General features: G+C 49.3%; 1 protein-coding gene across 1 annotated transcript in view; it reads right to left on the reverse strand.

Annotated features, from left to right (window-relative positions):
* The window catches only part of LOC128725362 (dendritic arbor reduction protein 1), an 88334-nt gene extending 68604 nt beyond the window's left edge, over positions 1-19730 (reverse strand). The window contains exon 1 of the mRNA XM_053819102.1: positions 19677-19730. Coding sequence (XP_053675077.1) covers positions 19677-19730 — 54 coding nt within the window. The remainder of the gene's footprint in view (positions 1-19676) is intronic.
* Between the last annotated feature and the right edge of the window lie 1321 nt (positions 19731-21051).

The following is a 21051-nucleotide window of genomic DNA, read 5'->3' on the forward strand; positions in this document are numbered from 1 at the left end:
ATTATTTTACGAATAAATCTAACACATTCGCTTCAAACATGCACCCATAAAAAAAACCCGAGGTAAAGGTAATCCACTTTGTCTGCCGTAGCTCGCAACCGCAGTACCGAACCATTTGTAAAGGGCCGCACTCGAGGATTCGGAGCCCCTTTTTTCGTGCCGTAGAGTTGTCCATTCCAGTCCCAGAACGCCTAGAATCCACGCATCAGACTCGCTGTAGACCAGGAACACTCGTTCGCGCATTGCATGCCGCACGGTAATATTTAACAATAATTCCTAAATTAATCCGATCCATTAGTCACAAGGTGGACGTTTTAGTAATGTAATGAAGAGTGAACCGAAAGAGAGAGAGAGAGAGAGAAAAAGTATACACCAACCCTCTAAAAAGCGCCCTCTTTTTTTGCCTTCGAACACGCGGGTCAAGCAATCGTCACTTCAAAACCCGACCCCCGGGAAGAGTCTACCGTGACTTATGCGCGTATAATTTCTCTTTCATTGCCTATTAGCTGTGAGGTGAGCTCCAGCGCGTCGAGCGAAGGGCAAAGGGTCCATTGAAAAAAAAACGTAAAAAAAAGGACCAGCGGTTACCTCCAAACGAGCCCTCGCAACAGCTTGCAATCTAATGAATCAACCTGGTTGATGGGTGAATGATTACTTATTTCGAAGGATTTCCCCCTCAAAAAATTTCCGTGACGCGTGGCTTTTAACGTGGCACCGGTTCCGATCGCTAATGAAAATGATGACCTGTAAATTGGTGGCGTAAAGGTGTTCCTGAAATTGCGCCCGAAAAGTCAGCCAGTCAGCATTTGACGACGGTCGAACAGCTGATCGAAACCCAAAACGTCTCATGGTCTTATTTGAGCGAGGTCGATGATGATTTTGCGTCTAATTTCGCGAGGAATGCATGATTATGACACGATCGCGATCGCTACGGGGGTGAGTTTTGGTGTGAAAGTGCTTGCGTTTTCCACACGTCAAAAGCTGAATCCTCCCGAAAACGCGTCACGGGTGGGCTAAGATCCATCACATTGATTAGGTCGAGCCTTCGTGCGAGCGGTTTTCCTTTCACCACGAAGCCACACGGCCAGTTCCAGCAAAGAATGTAAATTGATTATTGACAATAGGCTTGCACAAACAGCCCAACAGTGTCGCTTGTGTTTTACGTTATCCCCCATCCCCCAGCTCCGGGTCGTGTGTTTCCGTTTTTGGACGTGTCCTGAACACTTTTTTACCTTCGCCGCCGCTGGTTCGAAGTTTATTTACACACGTGACCTTGTTTGACACGCTTCCAATAGCTCATCGGATGTCGTGTCGCGCGGTAGGTTTTTGGGTTTTCTTTGGTCCACGGAGAATTTGCGCCCTTGTCCCTTTCCATTGTTTCCCGCGTACGGAACGTCCACGAGACGCCGGCAATGGTTCACACTCGAAAGTGGGACTCATTTTTATTAATCAATTTACACACGTTCATCAAATTTCTCACGGCCGCCGGCAACGATGGGGTTTCGCTTTCCTTGTCGGCGAGCCCGAGCGCGAACGCTAAGGAGTCATTTCTGGGACGCACGCATGGGATGGAATAGGAATCGAAAGTGCACCCAAGACGGATCGTATTTCGATATGGATCTCTTGTGCCCCCCGGCGGGTACTGCCAGATAGGATTATAACGGATTTTGTGTCAAGCGAAAATCGTTTCTCACACACTTTGCTCTCTGTTTTAGCTTGTTGAATGATCGTTTGCAAAAAAAACCCATACCTTTAAGAAAAATGTTTTTGAAAATTAACCATCATCATCAATTTTAGAACCATCGAGTTACGGGGTATTTTTCTGTCATTTTCTCTCATCCCACCAGGGAAGAAACCGCGCGCGCGCGTGCGCAAAAAAAAAACTAAAACCAAACACGGCAAAAGACGGCACGCGTCACTGTTTAACATTCATTTAACAGCTAACGCCAGCCCGAGCGAGGAAATTACACCCCCTTCGACAGGAAGTGTACCCAAGCGTCCTGCAGAACTTTCCTTCCCTGTTCTGTTTTTTTTTCTTTTGCCGGACCGGGGCGCGTCCCGGTTTCTAGATCGAATCGCGCTCGCAGCTCAAAACCCACCGAGCCTGAGCAAACAGCTGCAACAGCCGCGAAAGTGCGGCTAGTGTTGGCCACCCTTCGGAGCCTCGATGGAGGGGAAAAAACACCGCAGGAAGCCGCGACCGGCAACACGAGAACCGTGTAACAAAATATAAAATAATAACGCGCAAAGAACCAACCGACGTCGCCGCCAAAGGCTAAATGATAGATTAACGCCGAATGACTTGTGCTTAATGCATTCGTAATGGACGCACACGGACGTGGCCACGAGCCTGGCGTGTGTGTGTGTGTTTGTGTGTAAAGGGCCATGTCTAACAGCGTACTATTTCTCGCGGTTCTGGAGGAGGATTCCCCAAGCCGGACTTTACCGGTGGTGAAGCGTTCATCTTTTCCCCCCGCACGATAGAACCCGAAGAACGCGGCAGAACCCGGTCAATTTGGGCTGGAAGAGGGTGTTTTTTTTCCCCCGTTCCGTGATGGGGCGAGTTTTACATGTTTTCCATGTCACTTTTTTTCTTCATGATTTTATTAACAAGCCGACCGACGCGCGCCACACGCGTGAGGTGAGTCTGTCAATTACAATGTAGCGTGAAATTGTTTCACCTTTGCGACCGTGAGCGGGATCGAGAGTGTATTAGCTGCACAAAGGTACGGTTGGATGTGAAACACGTTGATGCGAGGGTTGTGCTTCAGTTTCGAAGAGGCGTTCACACGCATTTTCTTCTTTAAGCAAAACAGCATTTCAACAACAATAAAAATAGTGCAACTTTACGCCGCACGTTGATGGTGAACCGATAAATGCACGCTCAGGACGGACAACGCCCTTTTGCGTGAATCATCGCCCCGTGAACCCCTTTTCTGCAGCACATTTTGCAGCACAGTACCACGTGGTGAACGTCCGTTTGGGGAGCGACGAAGCACTAAACGAGGCAGCATAAACACGGCAGCACGGCCGGTGGGTAAGTTACGGCGATCGCTGCTTAAACGACAATAAATCTGTCCAATTCGAATCTTAATTACTCGCGCCCTTCGGTTCGGCCTCCCGGGAAACGGGACCAGCCGTTGGGTGGAAAACGTATCCCATAAACATTTCACAAATTTCTCAACCCCTCGTTCGGGAAAAAAGGGGGAGGGTGGCTAGTAGCGAATCTTTTGAGATCTCGAGCCCACCCCGAGTGGGGAACTGATCGGTGGCTCGATTAATTCTAGCGCTTTGGGTCGCGCGGGCAGATTAGATGCAATCCCTGCGACAAGCGGTCCTTTCGGAACGCTTCTCCCGTGTGGTGGTCTTCGCGCGATCATACTTTCGAAACGGTGGTAGTTTGTCTCGTCGGCGATCGCCTAATCGAAGCGTCTCGTGCCGCGCAAAACGACACCCCCAAAACCGGTTAGATGCATTTTGTTGACTTAGGTCCTGGGGAGCGCCCGCTCGAGAAGCCAGAGGGCCGTGGGACGCTTGTTGGTAAAACTTTATTAAAATTTTAATTAAATTATATCACACCGTGTGGTTAGGCTCGGCACCGATTCCGCCGGTGGCCTCCAGCCTGGCTGGTCGCGGTTGATTCGTTCGGAACCGTTAATCACCAGCCAAGCCCGCTCGATCGAGCCCCGGACCGGGCGGGATGGCGTTCGATGTGGCGTTGCGATTTATGAATTGCCCTCGATTGCGCGCCCTACGCGCTTGTGTGGGGCTACATACGGTGACACAAACACACACACATGCGCCTTGGAACCCACTCACGGGTCATATTCCCTTCGCGACATTGTAGCGTACTGTGGCAGCAAAGGACAACGCTGTGGCATTGTTGCCGCACAGAAATCTTCATTGAAATTGCGTGTAATTAAGAGCGAACCCGTTGGCGGCAGCAGCAGCAGGAAGAGCCGCTTTTGCATTAGCATAACACCCATTGACCATGGAATTAATGCGCGGATAAAGGAAGGCTGTAAAGGTGTTCCGTTTCGCGGCCTACTCCGGCCAACAACCCGCGCTTCCGAATGGTGAGCGACTGTGTTCCGGTGTTCGGTTGGATTGAGCCTCGTGATTGAAGAGGCTCGCCTCAATCACCTCAAGAAGTCACACCAGACAGTTAGAGTGATGCTTGCTTTATTAATTGATGCCAAATGGCGGCGTGGCAGATCATTAGCCTGGGTTTTTTTTTCTCGCGCATGCAAATACTGTGCCATTGTGCCAGATGCGCCAGACACGCGCGTTCGCCTGTGAAATTATGCATTCAAATTTAGCCCCACGCGACCGGTTTCAGGCAACATCTCAACGGTGAGTCACTCATGCTCGTCGGCGCATCCTTCGATCGCATCTGTCATCGAGTGTTTGACATCGCGATCGCGAAACAATGTTGCCACAGTTGCACGCGCGCACGTCAAAACCCACCGAACGGTGTCCGTCAATCTGACGTTCGTTTGACAATCGTTTGTAGTCCCACGCAGTGTTCTAGTAAACGGTATGAATTTATTCGCTTCAACCAGAGACATTTGCAGAATGTGAAAGAGCCTTTGGAAGTGGCCTCGACCGACCGGCAGACGAACCGTGAGATATGAACTACAAACGTGTCCGATTGGTGGCGGTTTTTGCATCCCCTGTGCGGGTGACTACTTCGCGCCAAGGTAGATGCAAATTAGATGTAGCAACAAATTACTGTGATCACAAGCCTGCTGCGATGAAGGATCCGAATAGCGGTATGGCCTTTCGAGCCTGTTCTCCACGAGACGGTTCTGTGGCATGCGAACTGGGGATGATATTTTGGCAAACACCTCGCGATGGATGGATCCAACTTCAAGTACACATGCCAGACGTCAGCCGTACTCAGCGCTCATCTTCAATCGCGGGTTGGCGTTATTCATTGAACGAGGGTACAACGTTTTTCGTGTTTTTCGTGAATGGTCCTATTAGCTGGCACGGCCCGATTCCACCGGAGCCTTCTGGACTATGTGGAGCAGCTGTTGTGAAATGTTGTGAATAGAAGAGGCGAGCCGGCACGAAGCCACTTCGAGGATTCCATTCGACGGCCGCACGGGGTCAATTGAAAATGTCATGTTTTTTTCCTTATATTTCGCCTTTGTTACGCGCTCTGTGTCGTATTACGGGGGTTTGGAATTTGATTGCGAGCGTGAACACCGAAAAGCCTCCCGCCACGTTGGAAAAGGGTCGGCCCATCAGAAATGGGCAAAAATGACAAAGCTGGGCCACGCGAGTGACATCAACGTTTCGCGCAGGACCTTGGACCGCTGCTTTTCTTCAGCGTTTCGGTGGGGAAAAAGCTCGGGGGGCCCTAAAATCGTTTCCCCTTGTGTGTTTGACGGGGGATGCGCTAATTTACCTGATGCAATACGCCCCGACAAAAACCCGACCGTGGCGTACACGTTTACGGCCACGGACATGAATATAAAGCATCCCATTATCGCCGTTTTCAATCATCGCGATGATTTATAGATAAATAGCACGCGCGGGGATGACGTTCCCGTCTCATCCGCAGTCCCTTTGGAAAGGAAAAGGGGGGGTTGAAACACCCCTTGGCGTCGCCGTCGGCGGTCAGATGGTCGTCTGCAGCCCGCGAAGCCCGCGAGGGTCGTAAAAAGGTAGACCCAACGGCGGCGCGCCAGATATGTAGGTGACCATAAAACCTAAAACAAAACAAAACCAACCAAAAGGAAGAAGTAAAAAAACGACCCGAAACAGTGATCACTATCGAGCGCACCCCGGGACGAAGGGTCGACTTCATTAATTAATGGAACCGCGCAAGACACCGTGCGGTTAAAGGGGAGTTCTCTGGGCCACCGGTGAAGGCGAAAGTGACATTGCTTCCTCTATCAGTACGGCACAATCGGCACCACAAACGGGAGGCATTTCAATCCGGCTGTTGATTTTTGTTTTATGTCGCGGTCGATTTCGATCGAGCAAACACGAGAGCGCGTGGAAAGTGCATCGTGCTGGCACGGGGGTGGCCGATTCGAAGGGCAGATTAATGGTAAGGAGGGTGTTTCGGGAGCACCGGAAAGCCCGTTCATTACCGGGATGAATGACTCAATGCTTTCGTCCTCCTGTGCATGGCGAGTTGGCAAATGTCAGTTTTGCTACCGAGCGGCTGCGAGCGTGTGTTTATGCTGGCGGATTGACCTTTCCGTGACACTGACGTGCTGATCTTTAAACGTGCTGACAACTATGTCCGTTTTTGTGCACAGAAATCCTTCCTCTCCGGCGGGTCGATTGAATTTGATTCGATTAGTAGCGCAGCCACGCGAGCCACGATCAATCATAAGTCCCACACGGTGGCGATCCAGCTCACGGAGAGCTATGATCAGCTTCCATTCTATTCCCAACGGAACGGAACCACTCGGAGTTCCTTGCTGCGCGAATGCATCGTGCAATTTGGACGGCTGCGAAACGGTGAAACATCGTACTAAATCACCCATCGAGCGCTCGGCTTCAATGCCCATGGTTTTCTGGCCCAACCATCGCGTCCAACCAAAACGCCGTGAAACACAGAGTACGAGCTTTAATTATTACTCACGTAGCGCGTGCGCTGTACGCGTACGAACCACCAAACCAAGCCACATGAGCACAAGGCACACACGCAGTGCGATCGTTCGATCGCTGGCCCGCGAAAGGAAACTGAAGGCGCTAGCTGCCAGTGAACCTTGAAATATTTGCTGCCTCACAAGCTAACAACGAAACAACAAAAAAAAAATAAGCCCAGCACCCGCACACGCGGTCACGCTCGTTCCTGCGGCAGAAATGGATCGCGCGATTCGTCAGCGTTGGTGCGATCGCGCCACACGATCCAGATGTCATCAGGCGGTCGATCTATTCGCCCTGCCAACGGAGCTTCGAAGGAGCAAAGACACCGGTCTAAATTGCTGCCAATTTGGCGCTTGGCGGTACGCGATTCCAACCTAATCGCTATCCTGCCTGCGATCGATCAGTGCTGATCGGTCGCGGGAAAACAACGCGCCAACGACGGCAACGCAGAATGGGGAAAAACTCGGCACAGCTCGGGCTTGGAGTTGACGCGTGTCGACACACACACACACACACACTCGATGCAGCAGGCCCAAAAACAACTCATGCGGCAAGAATGGGAACATTGGGTCGATGAATGGCTCGGGCGTAGGGGTTAAATCTCGAGAGACAGTGTGACCCCATTGCGATGGTTCGTACCAATTTGCAGGCATTTCAATGCGACCCGGATTCGCTGTAAGGGCGCTGGACACCTTTTTTAGTAGCACGAATTGTCCCTTGTGGAGGAGCGTGTTCTTGACGGAAGGTTTTGTTCGTGATGCCATTTGGCTAGTATAATTGGGATCATCACTTTCGGGTTCTATTTTGATGATGTTTTTCCTCATTTCTGCTTGCTTCTGATGGAACTTTGGATCAAGTTTATGTCAATTTTACCCATTTTTAATTGTGCCATTATCATTTCGAGACAACAAAGAAATTGAACTGTCGATTACCCTTGCTTTCCTTTAATTAAACGATCTCGATTCGTGAGATCTTACTCGATCTAGGTGCAAGGAAATAAAGCATATGAGTTAACATTTTATCGCTTGCCTCGTCAGATAGGAAATCAAGAGAGCGATTGATCACCCATTTAATAGGGATTAGTGAGAGGCCCGACCAGCAATTAACCGTTGATTGATGGCGAATCTTTCGCAAACGGCAACTCCACTGCCGTCGGTCCAGAACTCTCCTACCCGACCTTGGCGGCTCAGAACACCGTGCAAACAATACCGCGATTAATTATCTGCTAAAGCGCCGCAATTATGCTGGCGAAACTGGTGTTTGCCCGCTCACCGAAGGAAGGAAGACGGTGTCCTGGCCCTCTGACAGCTGTCACCCATCTCGCTGCTCTAAATATTGTTATTACAATTATCGCCGCTCGATCGCGGTGCAAAATAAATCAATGTAAATTGCACCACACACGCACGCATTCGGAGGTAAGCAAAATGCGTACACGCACGTGGGCGAAAGGACACCGCGATCTGCGTTCGTCCGATCTGTGCTTGAGCCCAGCGCGAGCCCGATGGAGCGATAATTATGATTCATTATACGAAATTGCGGTGCGTAGCGTGGAATAGATTGCATCTACGGGTCTGCTGCGTCTTTTTTTTTGCCTCTCTTTTAGGAGAAGTTCACCACCGACACGGCAGCGGCACGGGTCCACAAATGTCATCTAATTTCCAATCGGCAGCAGATCGTTTGATGTCGGCCCTCTGGTGGTGATCCCAGCAAAAAAGACCCACTTCAACTGTGGCAATTTCAACGCACGCACACGAAGCGAACAAACTTGACAACATTCTCGGTCGTGTTTTACCGTCAAGCCGGAGTCACCCTCGATCGAGCTGTCAAACGGCTCGTGTGCGGGCTTGGGGACAAATTTATCTTCCCGCTATCTGACATACACACACACACAAACACAAACCAATCGCGACACCTTTTGGGTGAGATGCGTTAGGAGGGTGTACGTTTCTGCGCAGCACTTATCAGAGCGTTTGCGTGATCGTGCGCTGATCGCACCTCAGATCGCAAGCTGTCAACTGTGGTAGAGCAGTAATTCGTCAATCGACACCATTCGCGCCACGATCGAGGTGTGCAAAACGGGCATGTTCTTTGATGAGGACTTTGTGTTGTTTTTTGTGGCTGCCAGCCGTTTGGTGATAGTTTAGTGCAGCTTTTTTTCTGATCTCTCCCGCCCGTTACCTATAAATGTCAACCATCCTGCCAGGGTCCGGCGTGGCGATCGAGGATCGTGGTAGAAACGTGCGACAGCTAACCATTATCGCGCCAATCGGGCACTGGAATTACACCGTCCGTTGACGATTACGCGTGGCCGGATTTTGCGCGACCACCAGTTAGTGTCAACCGTTGCCATCGAGGATCTGACGGGTTCGGGAACATTGAGACGTCAGGGTAGTGAATCAATCTCGATCCCGCCGACGGGTGCTGACGATTTGTAAGCAAGAGTGCGTGGTGAAGCGCGTTATGTAATCGGGTGGATAAGAAAGGCATCACTTTTTGACACATTCTCGTGGATCTTGCAAATGGACGTCGCTTAGAACGTCACAGACCCACAGTAGAATCCTACACTTCTTCAAACAGTCAGCTAACCTGGTTGAACTATGACCCATTCGAAGGATTGATAGTTAAGGTTTTCACAATAACTGCTGGAATCAATTTGCTGTATTAGGATTGACAACCGAAAGGATGGGTGTTTTGCGTTCGCAGACACAATAAATCCACCTGTGCGTGCTGGGAAAAGCTGTACTTTCCCGTAATTTACAACCCACACGGTGAGTCAACGAAATGCGCATCATGAATCAATAAACCACCGGAAGCATATTTCGTCCGCCGGCGCTGGCATCATAATGGAATGCCATTTCCCGGCATTTTCTCTTGCCACGAAATGGTGCGCTTTGTTCCGGCCGAGGTGCGCTTTCCGTGGCCATTTTGTTGCCGACCAACGCTTACCCTTATCTCGTGCCCTCTTGCTCTCTTTTTCCCCAGCAAATGCTCCAAAACCACAAACCCCACCGACGAATGAGCGCACGGCGGTCGGGAAAATGTTGAAAATCACTGCTTTTCCGATTGGCCGAAGTGGGAAAAAGGAAAGCCGACACGCTACGCCGCGTCTATGACGCCCTTCGGCGGTGTCTGCGTGCGGTGCGGTTGCTCGTGAAAAAGTGCGGAAAATTGATCCCCAGCTCAAAATGGCCCCCCTCGATTCAGCTATTGTGTTTCGGATCGATGCGGACCTCGAGCTCCGGTAGCGGCTTTGGAAAATGGGGACGCTTGTGGTCGTAACGGTGCACCACTACCATCACTACGCCAGCAAATCTGGTGCACGAGGAAGCTCTCTCGCTGGGGTGTTGTGGAGGGGGTGGAAAAACGACCCGATTCCACCCGCAGCCAACCGTGGAAAGCTCGAACCCTCGAGCGAGGGAGCCGCCGACATTGGCAAACGCGCTCATTTGCGCATGAGTGAGATTAATGATGATGGGGGCTTCCCTTCGGGACATTGTTTGATGGCGATATTGGATGATGACATAAAAAAAAACGAAGAGAGAAACCGAAACCCGCGCCCGTCGCCTCCCACAGGGGGGTAGTATACAAAATGTCCGCCGCTTTTTTTTTCCTTTTTAGACTGGGCCGTTTTTGCGCAGTGAAGCGGTACTTACACACGGTGCTTTGTTCCTGACGACAAGTACGTCGGCGCACATTTGCCACTCTCTCTCTCTCTCTCGCTCTCTCTAGGGTTTAGTTGTGGTGTTCTTCTCTTTTCAGTACACCCCCACAAGGGCCACTCGCCACAATAACGCTCCCCCATTTCCGGTCCCATCGAAGTGCTTCGAAACGTTGACCAAAATATCATAAAAATTCCAGCTCATGTTGAAGCGCTCTTTTATGCGTCGTTTTTTTTTTTTATTTAGTTCCCCTTTTGGAGCTCGCGACCAATCACGAACACGACGTCAAGTAGACAACGGCATCGGCAGCGGCGGCGGGCAAAATGAAAGGAACTCGAGCAGAAGAATATACACACGCACTCGAATGAGCTCGAATCGGTTCCAATAAACCCGGCTGAAGCATATGTCACCCGGAGCGTGTGTACGATTTTTGGGGAGGCCTTTTGTGGGTTTTTTTTTAATATTTTTTCACCACCAGCCGACATCGTGGTCGCTTGGGTTCGCGCTCTTCCGACTTTCCGGTGCGCAGGGAAGAGTTTTTTTTTATTTGTTTGACCAGTCGAGCGCATAATGACACACTCGCCGTTCGGTTTTAACTTTTGTGCGATGGCTGGGGAGCTATCGATGGCGTTTTCGGTGTGTGTGGTGTGGCAAGGACAGCCGACATCCCCACGCCAGCTAGAGAGAGAGAGAGAGCGAGAGAGCGAGTGATCAATGGAGCGAGACAGCGCGAGGGTGGGTGAATTCCGACGGTGCTACAAAGTAATGGAGCCCCGGAGGAAGTTGCTGCACATATAGGCACACAAATGGGCCTGTTTGTTTCACCATTTCCTGCAACATAAATATCGACTTCCTTGGAGCGTGAAGCAGCGTCATTTGTAGCTGGCGGGGCTTATATGCTAGCCGGATCATGCAGGGTATTTAAGGAATTTTCTCTCTTTAATTTTTTTTTCTCTTCCTGCCGTTTTAGTCCGAAGCGTCATTTAGCACAAAACACCACATGTTCCTTGAGCGATAGATTGATTTTACACGGTTAAACAAGAGCACAGGTTTAACGGGAATGGGGGTTAAAAACTTCCCAACTCCCTAAGATCTAAGTAGCTATATATGCATTTATACAGCCTATATTAAGGGTTGAACTCTCCCACTAGCTCGTTCTTCGGCTGAGTGACATTGTCATTGATTGACAGAAATTCAAATAGCGTTTTTTAAACGTGCCGTTGAACAAATAAGTGTGCTCTTTCATGTACTAAAGGGTAACCAGGGGATGAATGTAGGACGAGCTAGAATCCATTATGCATTCCAATTTGGTGACGAAAACTCTTCTCCAACAACGCTCTAACAGAGCCCGGTACCTTATGCAATCGACCGTGTCAAAATTCATTTTCAAATCATCAAATCATGCGCCACACATTCTCGGCAATCTGCAATTTGTAGGCTTCGATTCGCGTACCCATCTTCACCCTGCGGAAGGCAGAAAAGGCTCACTTTCGCTTGCCCGGTTCCACGGTTGCGTTTTTCTTTCTTCTTCGTCTCACAGTCGTGACACCGATGGCAGCTTCATCGATCCGGCTGTCGGCCATTTGCATTCCTCGGCATGCGCATTCCGACCAGCGAATACCGTGCGCCGTTACCGTCCATTGTGGCCCTTTCGTGTTGCTCTTCGCGAAGAAATGCAAACATCCGATGGCGGTTCGCTTAACGGAAATCGAAGCAATGTCTCAAACAGAAAAAAAACACCCCCGGTTTTCGAGCCCCCCAAAAATAGCCCCCACCGACCAGAAACGCAGGGACGCTAGAGCTAACGACGTTCGAAGTTTGTCTCGATAAGGTCGATAAGTTTGCGAGAGGCCGCTCTACCTTGGGAAGAAACTCCAATTCCCGGCACCATCCGATGCTCACTTCCGCAGAGACAGCCGTCACCGCGACAACGGTCTTCTTTAGCGACCCTTCGTGATGTGTGCACGGTCCGGATGAGCATTAACTCGAAATAAGCACACCAAACATTGATCGATTCTGTCGTTCTTTCGGTGCCATGTGATACGGGGCGGTTGGGAATATTAAAACTAATTTATTCCCCTGTTTTTTTTTCGTTTGGTTTGGCCGGCATGAGCATGAATATTTTTCGCTTCACTGATCGCGCCCGGTCATGCGTTCGTTTTGGTACGCGGAATTTTTGTGGAAGCTCAATTCCGTTCGGGATGAGTGCACCCTTCGTCATGGAAAAGCTCGTCAACTGCCCCGGCAAATGAGAGAACAAAACATTAACGAACGCGATCAATACGCGTGGGGAGAATATATTGCACCAATCAATAGACCGTTCAACTTCCCATGCTTCTCGCTTTTATAAACTAAACAAATTATTGCTCGCCAGCCGTTGCAACGGTGCTCGATGCACTTGAGTAGCTCGATGTGCACTTGAGCTAGATGTCAGTGTAATATTTGTTATGAAGACTCCCCAAAATCTATATATACATTCGTTCGCTCTGGGGTTTTTCTAAATTGATCCAACCAAATCTCAATACAAAATAATAACGTATTTAAATGTGAGGCAGAGAAAATTATTTGCACCCCAAAAGGTGTGCAAACAAATTGTACGAAATACTTAAAACAAACAAGAAATTGTTCGCAAAATATTTGCTTTCGAATCAACGCGATCGTTACCACCCCAGCAAAAGCGAGGGCGTTTTAAGTCGCATCTGTTTGTGGATTGATTCGTTCCGCCGGATTCATGACAAAATCGCTTCGGGGCAAACAAAAACCATAGGCGTTGCTGTTGCTTATTACTGTTTATCACTCGCCTTGCGAAGCATTCTAAATCACCGTGCCAGCAGCAACACCAGCATCACCATCATCATCATCATAAGTCGGTTATTGGTTTTCACAATTATCCACAGCAAAGGGCTAAAGCGCAGTGTGAAGCGTACCACGTACGCCTTTAGGGCGAATAGCGCGGATGAATCATCACAACAGAGCCACGGCGCAAAGGAATTAGCGAATTTTAATTGCGCGATGTCTCCGCGATCGTCGTGCCCTCACAGCCACCGAGCGGATTTCCTGCCAATCAGCGAACCCAGGGTTTCATTTTTCTTTCAACCCACAAGCTCACAGGATCGCTCACGGCGTTGGCCATTACGGTTGAGCCTACGCCACGCGGTGCATGCTTTTTTCGCGCATTTTCGCACGAAACGATGACATTGATGATGGCCCACGAGGCGACGAATTTTTCCCTGCGTCCCTGCAAAATAGACGCTCATGCTCATGGTTTTCGATTTTGCGCGCCTGGTTGAGCTCGGAATCGAACCGAACGGAATGCCACCGAGCGCGGTCGGAATGGAAATGAATTAATACATTACCATTGCCGGTGGGTGCTTATGGGTTATTGCTAACCATTTCAGAAACCGTCCGGGGGTCTGCGCAAGGGATTGCACAATTCCAACCGGGGCTTTACGGTTGCCGGGCGCGTGGTTTGAAATCGATTCCTCGAGCAACCCTCGAAGCGCATGCTTACGGTTCCCTAAAAGGTGATAAATTTGTGCGCTCATTACGGCGGGCATCGGGAGATATTTTGTTCCTATTTTTTTTTGTCGTAACTTCCACCACCGCGATGCAATAGTTCAATAAGTTGGCCCCGAAAGATCGTAACCCTTTCTGGAGGTTTGGCGAAGGGCCGGCCGAAGGGTTTCGATTAATAAGGGAATACATCGGCCGGGCGGAAGGCTTGCACGGTAGGCAGCATTTCGAAATCCAGCGCCACGCTTCGATGCACCGAATGGTTGCAGTGCGCTTTTCTCCCTCGCGATCGAAACGGAAATGCATATTTCCCGCACCGTTTAGGTACCGTTTTCATGCTCGCTGAGCAGGCGTGTATAATGCATGGATAAGCATAGACCGGTGTCACTGACGATTGTCTCTTCCACTTGAAGTAGCTCGAGGTAGAAGCGTTCCAAAAACGTGGAAACGCGTTCCAAAGTAAAGCCTCTAAAACCCTATTAAATCCTCGCAAAATGTTCGAAAACCTCTGCACATAACCGTCCCATAACGCCCTTGGGCTTTTACAACTACGCCTCTACGATAGCACGGAATTTCCATTTCGGTCAATCGCTTTACGATGCACAACGGGCAGCAAACGCGAAATCGATCGTTTCGAAGATCGCGCGTCATAAATGTCAGCAGGCGTGAGAACGCACCCGCAGGGCTCAGAAACCTTCGCACAAAATCGCCATCTCGTGTCAACCGCACGCGCGAAGGTGCAAACAAATAACGGCAAGAAAAAAAACCCAACCCCCGGCGGGTACCATGGGCGGCCAGTTTTGGGGCTGGCTTGTTTAGAGGATCGTGGTTGTGATTCTCGTGCGGAATTCTCGTACCGTCGGGGATGCGAATTGTGCAATGCTTGTGTCGCGAGGGAGCGTATGTGCAATCGTCGTTTTGCCTTCTACGGTTGCGGGAACCAGCCAGGCTTACGGATGTAACATATATTCCTCGGCTCGTGCGTAGGCCGTCAACCCAGAGGCAGAGCCCTAACAGAGGCGATTTTACGCGATGCACATCGACGAGACACCGAGTTTTGGTTTCGCGAGCTGGTTGATTAATTATGAGCGCAAACGTGGACGCGTCTTCTGGCCACTGCAAGCCACCAAAAGCTGCATCTTCGCGGGTTGCACTTTAACCTGATTTTTAACCGAGGCCACCGCCTCCAACAGCAGTGGGCATTGAGCACGGTTTCCTCTTTGGTGTTGGTTGGTTGCAAAACGCTCGAAAAGCCAACGGCGTGACAGCTGGCTTGGGCGATTCGGTGAATCGATGGACGGTGAGGGTAAAATCGGAGTTTTCCCATGTCGCTTTCAATTAGCCTCGCATCGGTCGCCGCTGGTTTTGGTAGGGAAATCGATTTTTCACATGAATTTCACGCCCGTTGACGCCACGATGACCGAACGCCCTTCAGCGCATTGTCTTTACGCTGTTTGGACCCCTACGTGAGGGGAGTTTTTTTTTTTTACGATCGAGTTGATAGATCGATCAATTCCCATTTTGACCTGTTGACTTGCTTCGAGCCTTCCCTTTCGAGGGCACGAAAGAGAGAGAGAGAGAGAGAGAAAGGGCATGGAATAACAATAAGCGGACCCCCATTCGACTCCACAAGTGGCTGTGAGCAACAGTCGGCGCCCGGACCCCTTTTTACTTTTACTTATAACCGATTATGAATGCAAATGCCTGACGACATAGAATGGGTCGAAGGGGTCGACGTGCTTCACACCTGTTGGCCTTATGAAAGGGAGAGAGACGAGGTAAAACAATGAAAGTTACATGAACATCGCAGGCGCACTCTCAAAAGGATATCTTTAGCGAAGACTCGAACTATCGAGGTATCGAAATAATTAATCGAATAAAGGAAACTTCTTCTTTCCCTGGGTTTCCCGACGTTGTGGGAGGTATTGTAATAAAGGGCATCTTCTTGGAGGGTTTTCTTTTGTGAAAAAAAGCCCATACGGTGCTTATGCTTATGCCGGTGATTAATCGTTTAGCAAAACGAACAAAATCCTAGCACATCACGAGCACAATGGAACCCGCCCGGATCCGGATGGGGATGGGTAGCAGAATGAAATGTTTATGTCACTGCAATGTCCTTGTGGCACCAACCGAGCGCATACATCATTACAGGGCGACAAATCGGCCTGCCTTCTGATTGCTGCGTGTTCCGGGGAGGAAAATAAATAATACGCTTGCTCACTCTAGGGCAAAACAAAAGGCGCGAGGAAAAGACGGACCCCTCAGACGGCAAAACCACGGGAAGGCGAAGCCAAAACCGCATCGCATCGTGGCAGAGGAAAAATCGTGATTCAATTTATTAATCAGATCGTTGTTCACCGCAGCCTATTACAACAAGCCGTTTCGCCGGGCTGAACTCAACCGTACAAGCGGAACCTAAAGATGCAGTACCACCCTGGGTGCTGGGAGGCGCAAACGAAGGCGGCGAAGGACGAAACGATCGGTAGGGCAGCGAAAACAGAACAATTGACGGCAAGAATTGAATCATTTGCACAAAATTTAATGCAATTATTCATGTTCCTGTGCTGCTGCTGTCGTTGCCACTGCTCAAGCGACCATTTGTTACGGTTTGCCGGTTTCATTGGAGCGATCGAGCTTGCTTTGGGTTGAGCTTTGCTGGTGTGGGGTTGCACGGTGAACAACAGCGCCAGTTGACGCTATCGCACGGACATTATCTATAATTGAATTTGTTTTAATTTCCGCCCTGTGCGCTGAATTTCTCCTGCGCTGGAATATGCAGCGAAGGATCGCACTGCTTTTGCTCTCATTTTTTGCCTCCTCAACTGAAGGCTTAATGTTTCACGTCGCGTGAATTTGTGCCACAAACCGCTTAGAAGGTGTGCAAATAGCCACAAAGGAGAACGATCGAGTAGCTCCAGCAGTTGGTGACATCTGGTCGATGTCTATACCGATGGGTCGAGCGCTTAAGAGTCGCCTGCCACTGACATATACACTAAGGGGTCATCTACGTACGCCTGCACAACCACGACAGCAGATCGCGATCGAAACAATCGCAAAACCTGCCAACGGAATGATCGGCTAAGCGAGGTCACTCGTTGTCTAATCGTTTCTCGCGAACGGAAAATCGGAGGGAAAAACCGTCCCTGTGAAACGCACCGAAGGTGTGGGTGGCAGCTGGGAGGCGCAATGAAGTAGTTGCGATCGTGCCCCTTTCCGTCCGGCCTTTATCACGCGATCGTCGAATCGAATCTCCTTGGGTTGCGTCTCGTCTCGAGCGGATGAAGGAGAAGCGTGTGCAAAAATAAAAAACAATGTCCCATTCGAGGGCTGGATGCGAGAGGTTAGGCAAAAAAAACAACATCGAACATTTGAGGAAACAAAACAACAACAAAAAAACGGTAATGTGTCAATGGTGTGACATTTGACTAAACATCGGTGCATTTGTGTTTCCATTTCGCTGCCACCGAGAGGGGTTTTGCTGCCGTCTGGTGCAGCAAATTGCAATCGGTTGCATAATCCACCGATGCAGGATCCGAACCGCGGGGGCTGTGGAAAATCATGAAAAATGCAGTTGCACCTGCATCGCATCCCGCATCGCCGTATCGATGCTGACATTTGGGAGCGAGTGAAAAGAGAAAAAATAAAACCAAACGAACACGGAAAGTATCGCAATTGCGACACCCGATTGCAAACTGCAGGAGCGCTAGTAGCATCGTTTCGATTCCCCTCGGTATCACGACGTTTGTCTTCGGGAAAAAGGTTTTCACTAATGTGCATTATGTGCATGGTTTTGCGCAAACAGGTTTTTCGGCGTTTGCATTGGCGGAATCGGCGGGCGGTTTGCGCAGGTGAAGCCGACATTTGACCTTTGCGTTTTGTAGATCGCTGCAGTTGGTTGCAGTTGGTGCATACTGAGAGTGCAGGTTGTTGCACGCTGTTGTTTCTATGTTGGGAAGCTGAAACTATCTACGTGGTGTCTAAATAACAGGGTCGTGTGTTCGTGATACTGGGCTTTCCGGGGTTTCCTAGTAAGATTAGTTATTTTTACAGGTAAAAGAAATGTGTTTGAAAAAACTTTTTTCAAATCAACCGTTTTGATTTGAATTTTAGCAATTTGTTTCTGAAGAATTTTCAATTGGTGTAGCGTATCATCAGAGCTAACCTTAGAAAATCGTATTCAAAAATGATATTATGCTCGTTAAGCAAACCCCACATATTGCCATTAATTTGCGCGATAACTCCCCATATCCGGCACGTTGAAAATAAATCCGACAAATACAGCTGTATCGCAAACACCGCGATGCCCATCAACTGCTCGATAAAGTCTGCTCATTCAGATTAACCAACCCAAAGACAAATGATCACCCATCGCAGGAACTGCCTCGTGGCTCTATCAAAACCCCGAAATGGTCGGAAAATAACTCACCCAAGCGATGTTGGGGGCTACGTGTACCATCGATCAGCGACTATTGCGAGCACACCTGACGGGCACTCCGCACGAGCCTGGTGATATGGAAATTCGCTCACGGTTCACCTCACGAACCGAGACGACACTGTCATCATCATCATGGCCATCGATTTGTTTGATCGATCGGTGTGGGGCCGTAAATTTCGCATAATATAACCATCGATTAAAACCGCCCAAAAATGTGGTTCCTCTCGTTCACTCACACTCTCTTTCTCTCTTTTTTCCAGCGATCCCAAAACTCGCCGAGATGCACGCGTCTTCTTCAGCATCATCGGAGCCAACCTGCGGCATGATCGTGCCCCATTTGCCCTGGTTTTCAAACGCGCCACTCTGGCTCGTTCGTTCGCTTGCACGACTCCTACCAGACGGTTGGTCTAGCAAACAGACGCGAGACGTCCGTCTGGCGAGGATCGCGCGCAAACTAATCACCATCATCATGCGCCACGAACCTGCGTGGTTTTAATTTATTGATGATCTGCGCCTCGTGCCGCCGGGATTATTGATAGAAATCATTGATTTTCCGAGGGCTCGCTGATCGCTGTTCCTTCATTTTCATTCACCTCGTTCGTTCCGCGCGCGGTCGCGTAGATAATAATTTATTTTGCCTATCGATGTGCGGCTTTTAACGCGCGTCTAAAGCTAATAATTAAATGCACGTGGCGTATGATGGGAGCGAGCGCATCGGTACGGTACGGAAGGCCGACGGAATTTCACGGCCCTTTGGTTGGGTGACCCTCTGAGGGGTCGGTGTCCGTTACGAGCGAATGCACGGTGGCTTCATTTGACAAATATTTGTGTAGAAAGTAAGTGCATCTTTAGCTGGGCTCGAGAGCAGGATGGATTTGCAACAGCATTGAAGAGGGTTTCAGGACAACGAGTACATATCAACCTAGAGGGTTTTTGTAGGAAAAAGCCCACCATAAAGCACTCGGAGTAAATAGAAGCACATTGTTTAACTACTTCATTATCGTCGTTATCACATGATTAGCAACTTTATCACTGTTCACTAATGAGTTTATACCCGACATGATATGGTGTGTTATTCAATGCGAATGAATAATCGTCAATCTATCAATCGTTGTGAAGCATAATTTTCATCGAGAAAAATAATGCTATGAATCAATATTTTTTCCCTAGTCACTTAAGATTGATAACTAATGATTTGTTTCTGCTGTTTTACACCATTATCAAGAGCACAGATAGTGTGTTTAGAAGGCTTGTTTTATAATGGAAAATCAAACAAACCAATTCAAACAAATACTTTAACCTGTTACAACATTCCATGAGCTTTCAAGTTCCGCAAACAAGTTAAGTACACTTTTCATGATATAATCTTCATTTTTATATCTCCTCTACACCTTTTCAAAACTCAACTGAAACGCTGCGGAAAAAATGTTCATTTGAAATAACAAAAATAAACTCACCTGCATTACCCAAAAGCTTGTGGACGGTACGATTTGATCGCCTGTTGTATCCATAAAACGATACCGACAAAGTATGCTCCAATTAGCACCAGGCCGAACCAAACCCAGGTGTTTCCTTGGACTAGTCTAAAGTGCACAAACAATAAATGGCACCCTCGGTCACGCACAAATTTGTTCTACACAATTAGAAAGAGGAACAAAGACATACAAATGGGCTCCAATGTTGAGGAACTCCCGGTCGGAGCAGCACACTCTAACTCCACTCTATCACTGTCTCGCCCAGGCTTAGCCGCAAGTCACGCCGATCTCATTACCATGCGCGTCCAAGAAATCGCTCGATTTGCACATCCGATAACGCAATCGACTTCCGCACAGAAGCGAACTACCGCGCACCACTTTCGATGGGTGTACGTAACGCAAGAACATTAATCACGATAAGAAGCCGTTGGCGCGTGTTGGACGCATGGCCCTCGAGGGTGCCTCTGGATTCCGGAGTTGGAGCTTGAAGCTGGTTGGATTTCACACGCTTCCAGTGGCCACCTTCGGGAAGTGGACCGTTTGTCACTAAACACTCACTACTGAATTTTGAGCTAGTTTGGCATGCAATCGCGTACCGATTGGCGATGGATGATTACTTCAACAATGGCATTCATTCACACACGGACCCGGTGAGGCACCGACGACGGCTTTTTCACGGTGATGTCATCCATCACAAAAATCGATAACGCAACTGAACAGGTTCCTCCGTATCAACACGTGTTTGCTCAGCACATTGCCGGCGAAATTTCACTTCAAACCATGCCTACTAGATCTCGGATCTTGGAGCACGAGCGGATGCCTGACGTAACGATACGAAAACGCACGATCCAAATGCGTCAGGATCTAGACCGACAGATCGAGTACTGAGTGCGTACTTTCACCTGGTGCCCGTACTACGACGGCAAAACGATCGTGATATTACGTAGTCCGAACGTGCGCGCGAGCATGCGGAGAACAGGCTCACGGAGCGATCGCGCGTACGTCTTGCTTTGCGTGCTGGTAATGTTGCTTTGCGTGGAAAATAACATAATGTTAGCAGCCACGCGAGAAACGTCGAGCCGGTTGAGCTGTGCCTCCATTGGGGGGCGCGCGCGTGGTCATTCTCTGCATGCTGTGTTGCAGGGCGCGTTCTCTCACGTTGATCGAAAAGTTTATCCTCTCCCGGGAGTCATGCACGGTGGCACAATATTTGGACAAATGTTTCACTTTTGTACACGACGCCGCAAAGGTGGTTTACTGCGGTAAATGTAATAACTCTTAGATGAAATACAAAACACTTTGACAAACAACTCATCTGTTTTGCTACTCTTTAATTATCATTTAAGCAGCCTCTAGT

This window comes from Anopheles nili, chromosome 3 (genome assembly GCF_943737925.1).
Source record: "Anopheles nili chromosome 3, idAnoNiliSN_F5_01, whole genome shotgun sequence".
NCBI lineage: Eukaryota > Metazoa > Arthropoda > Insecta > Diptera > Culicidae > Anopheles > Anopheles nili.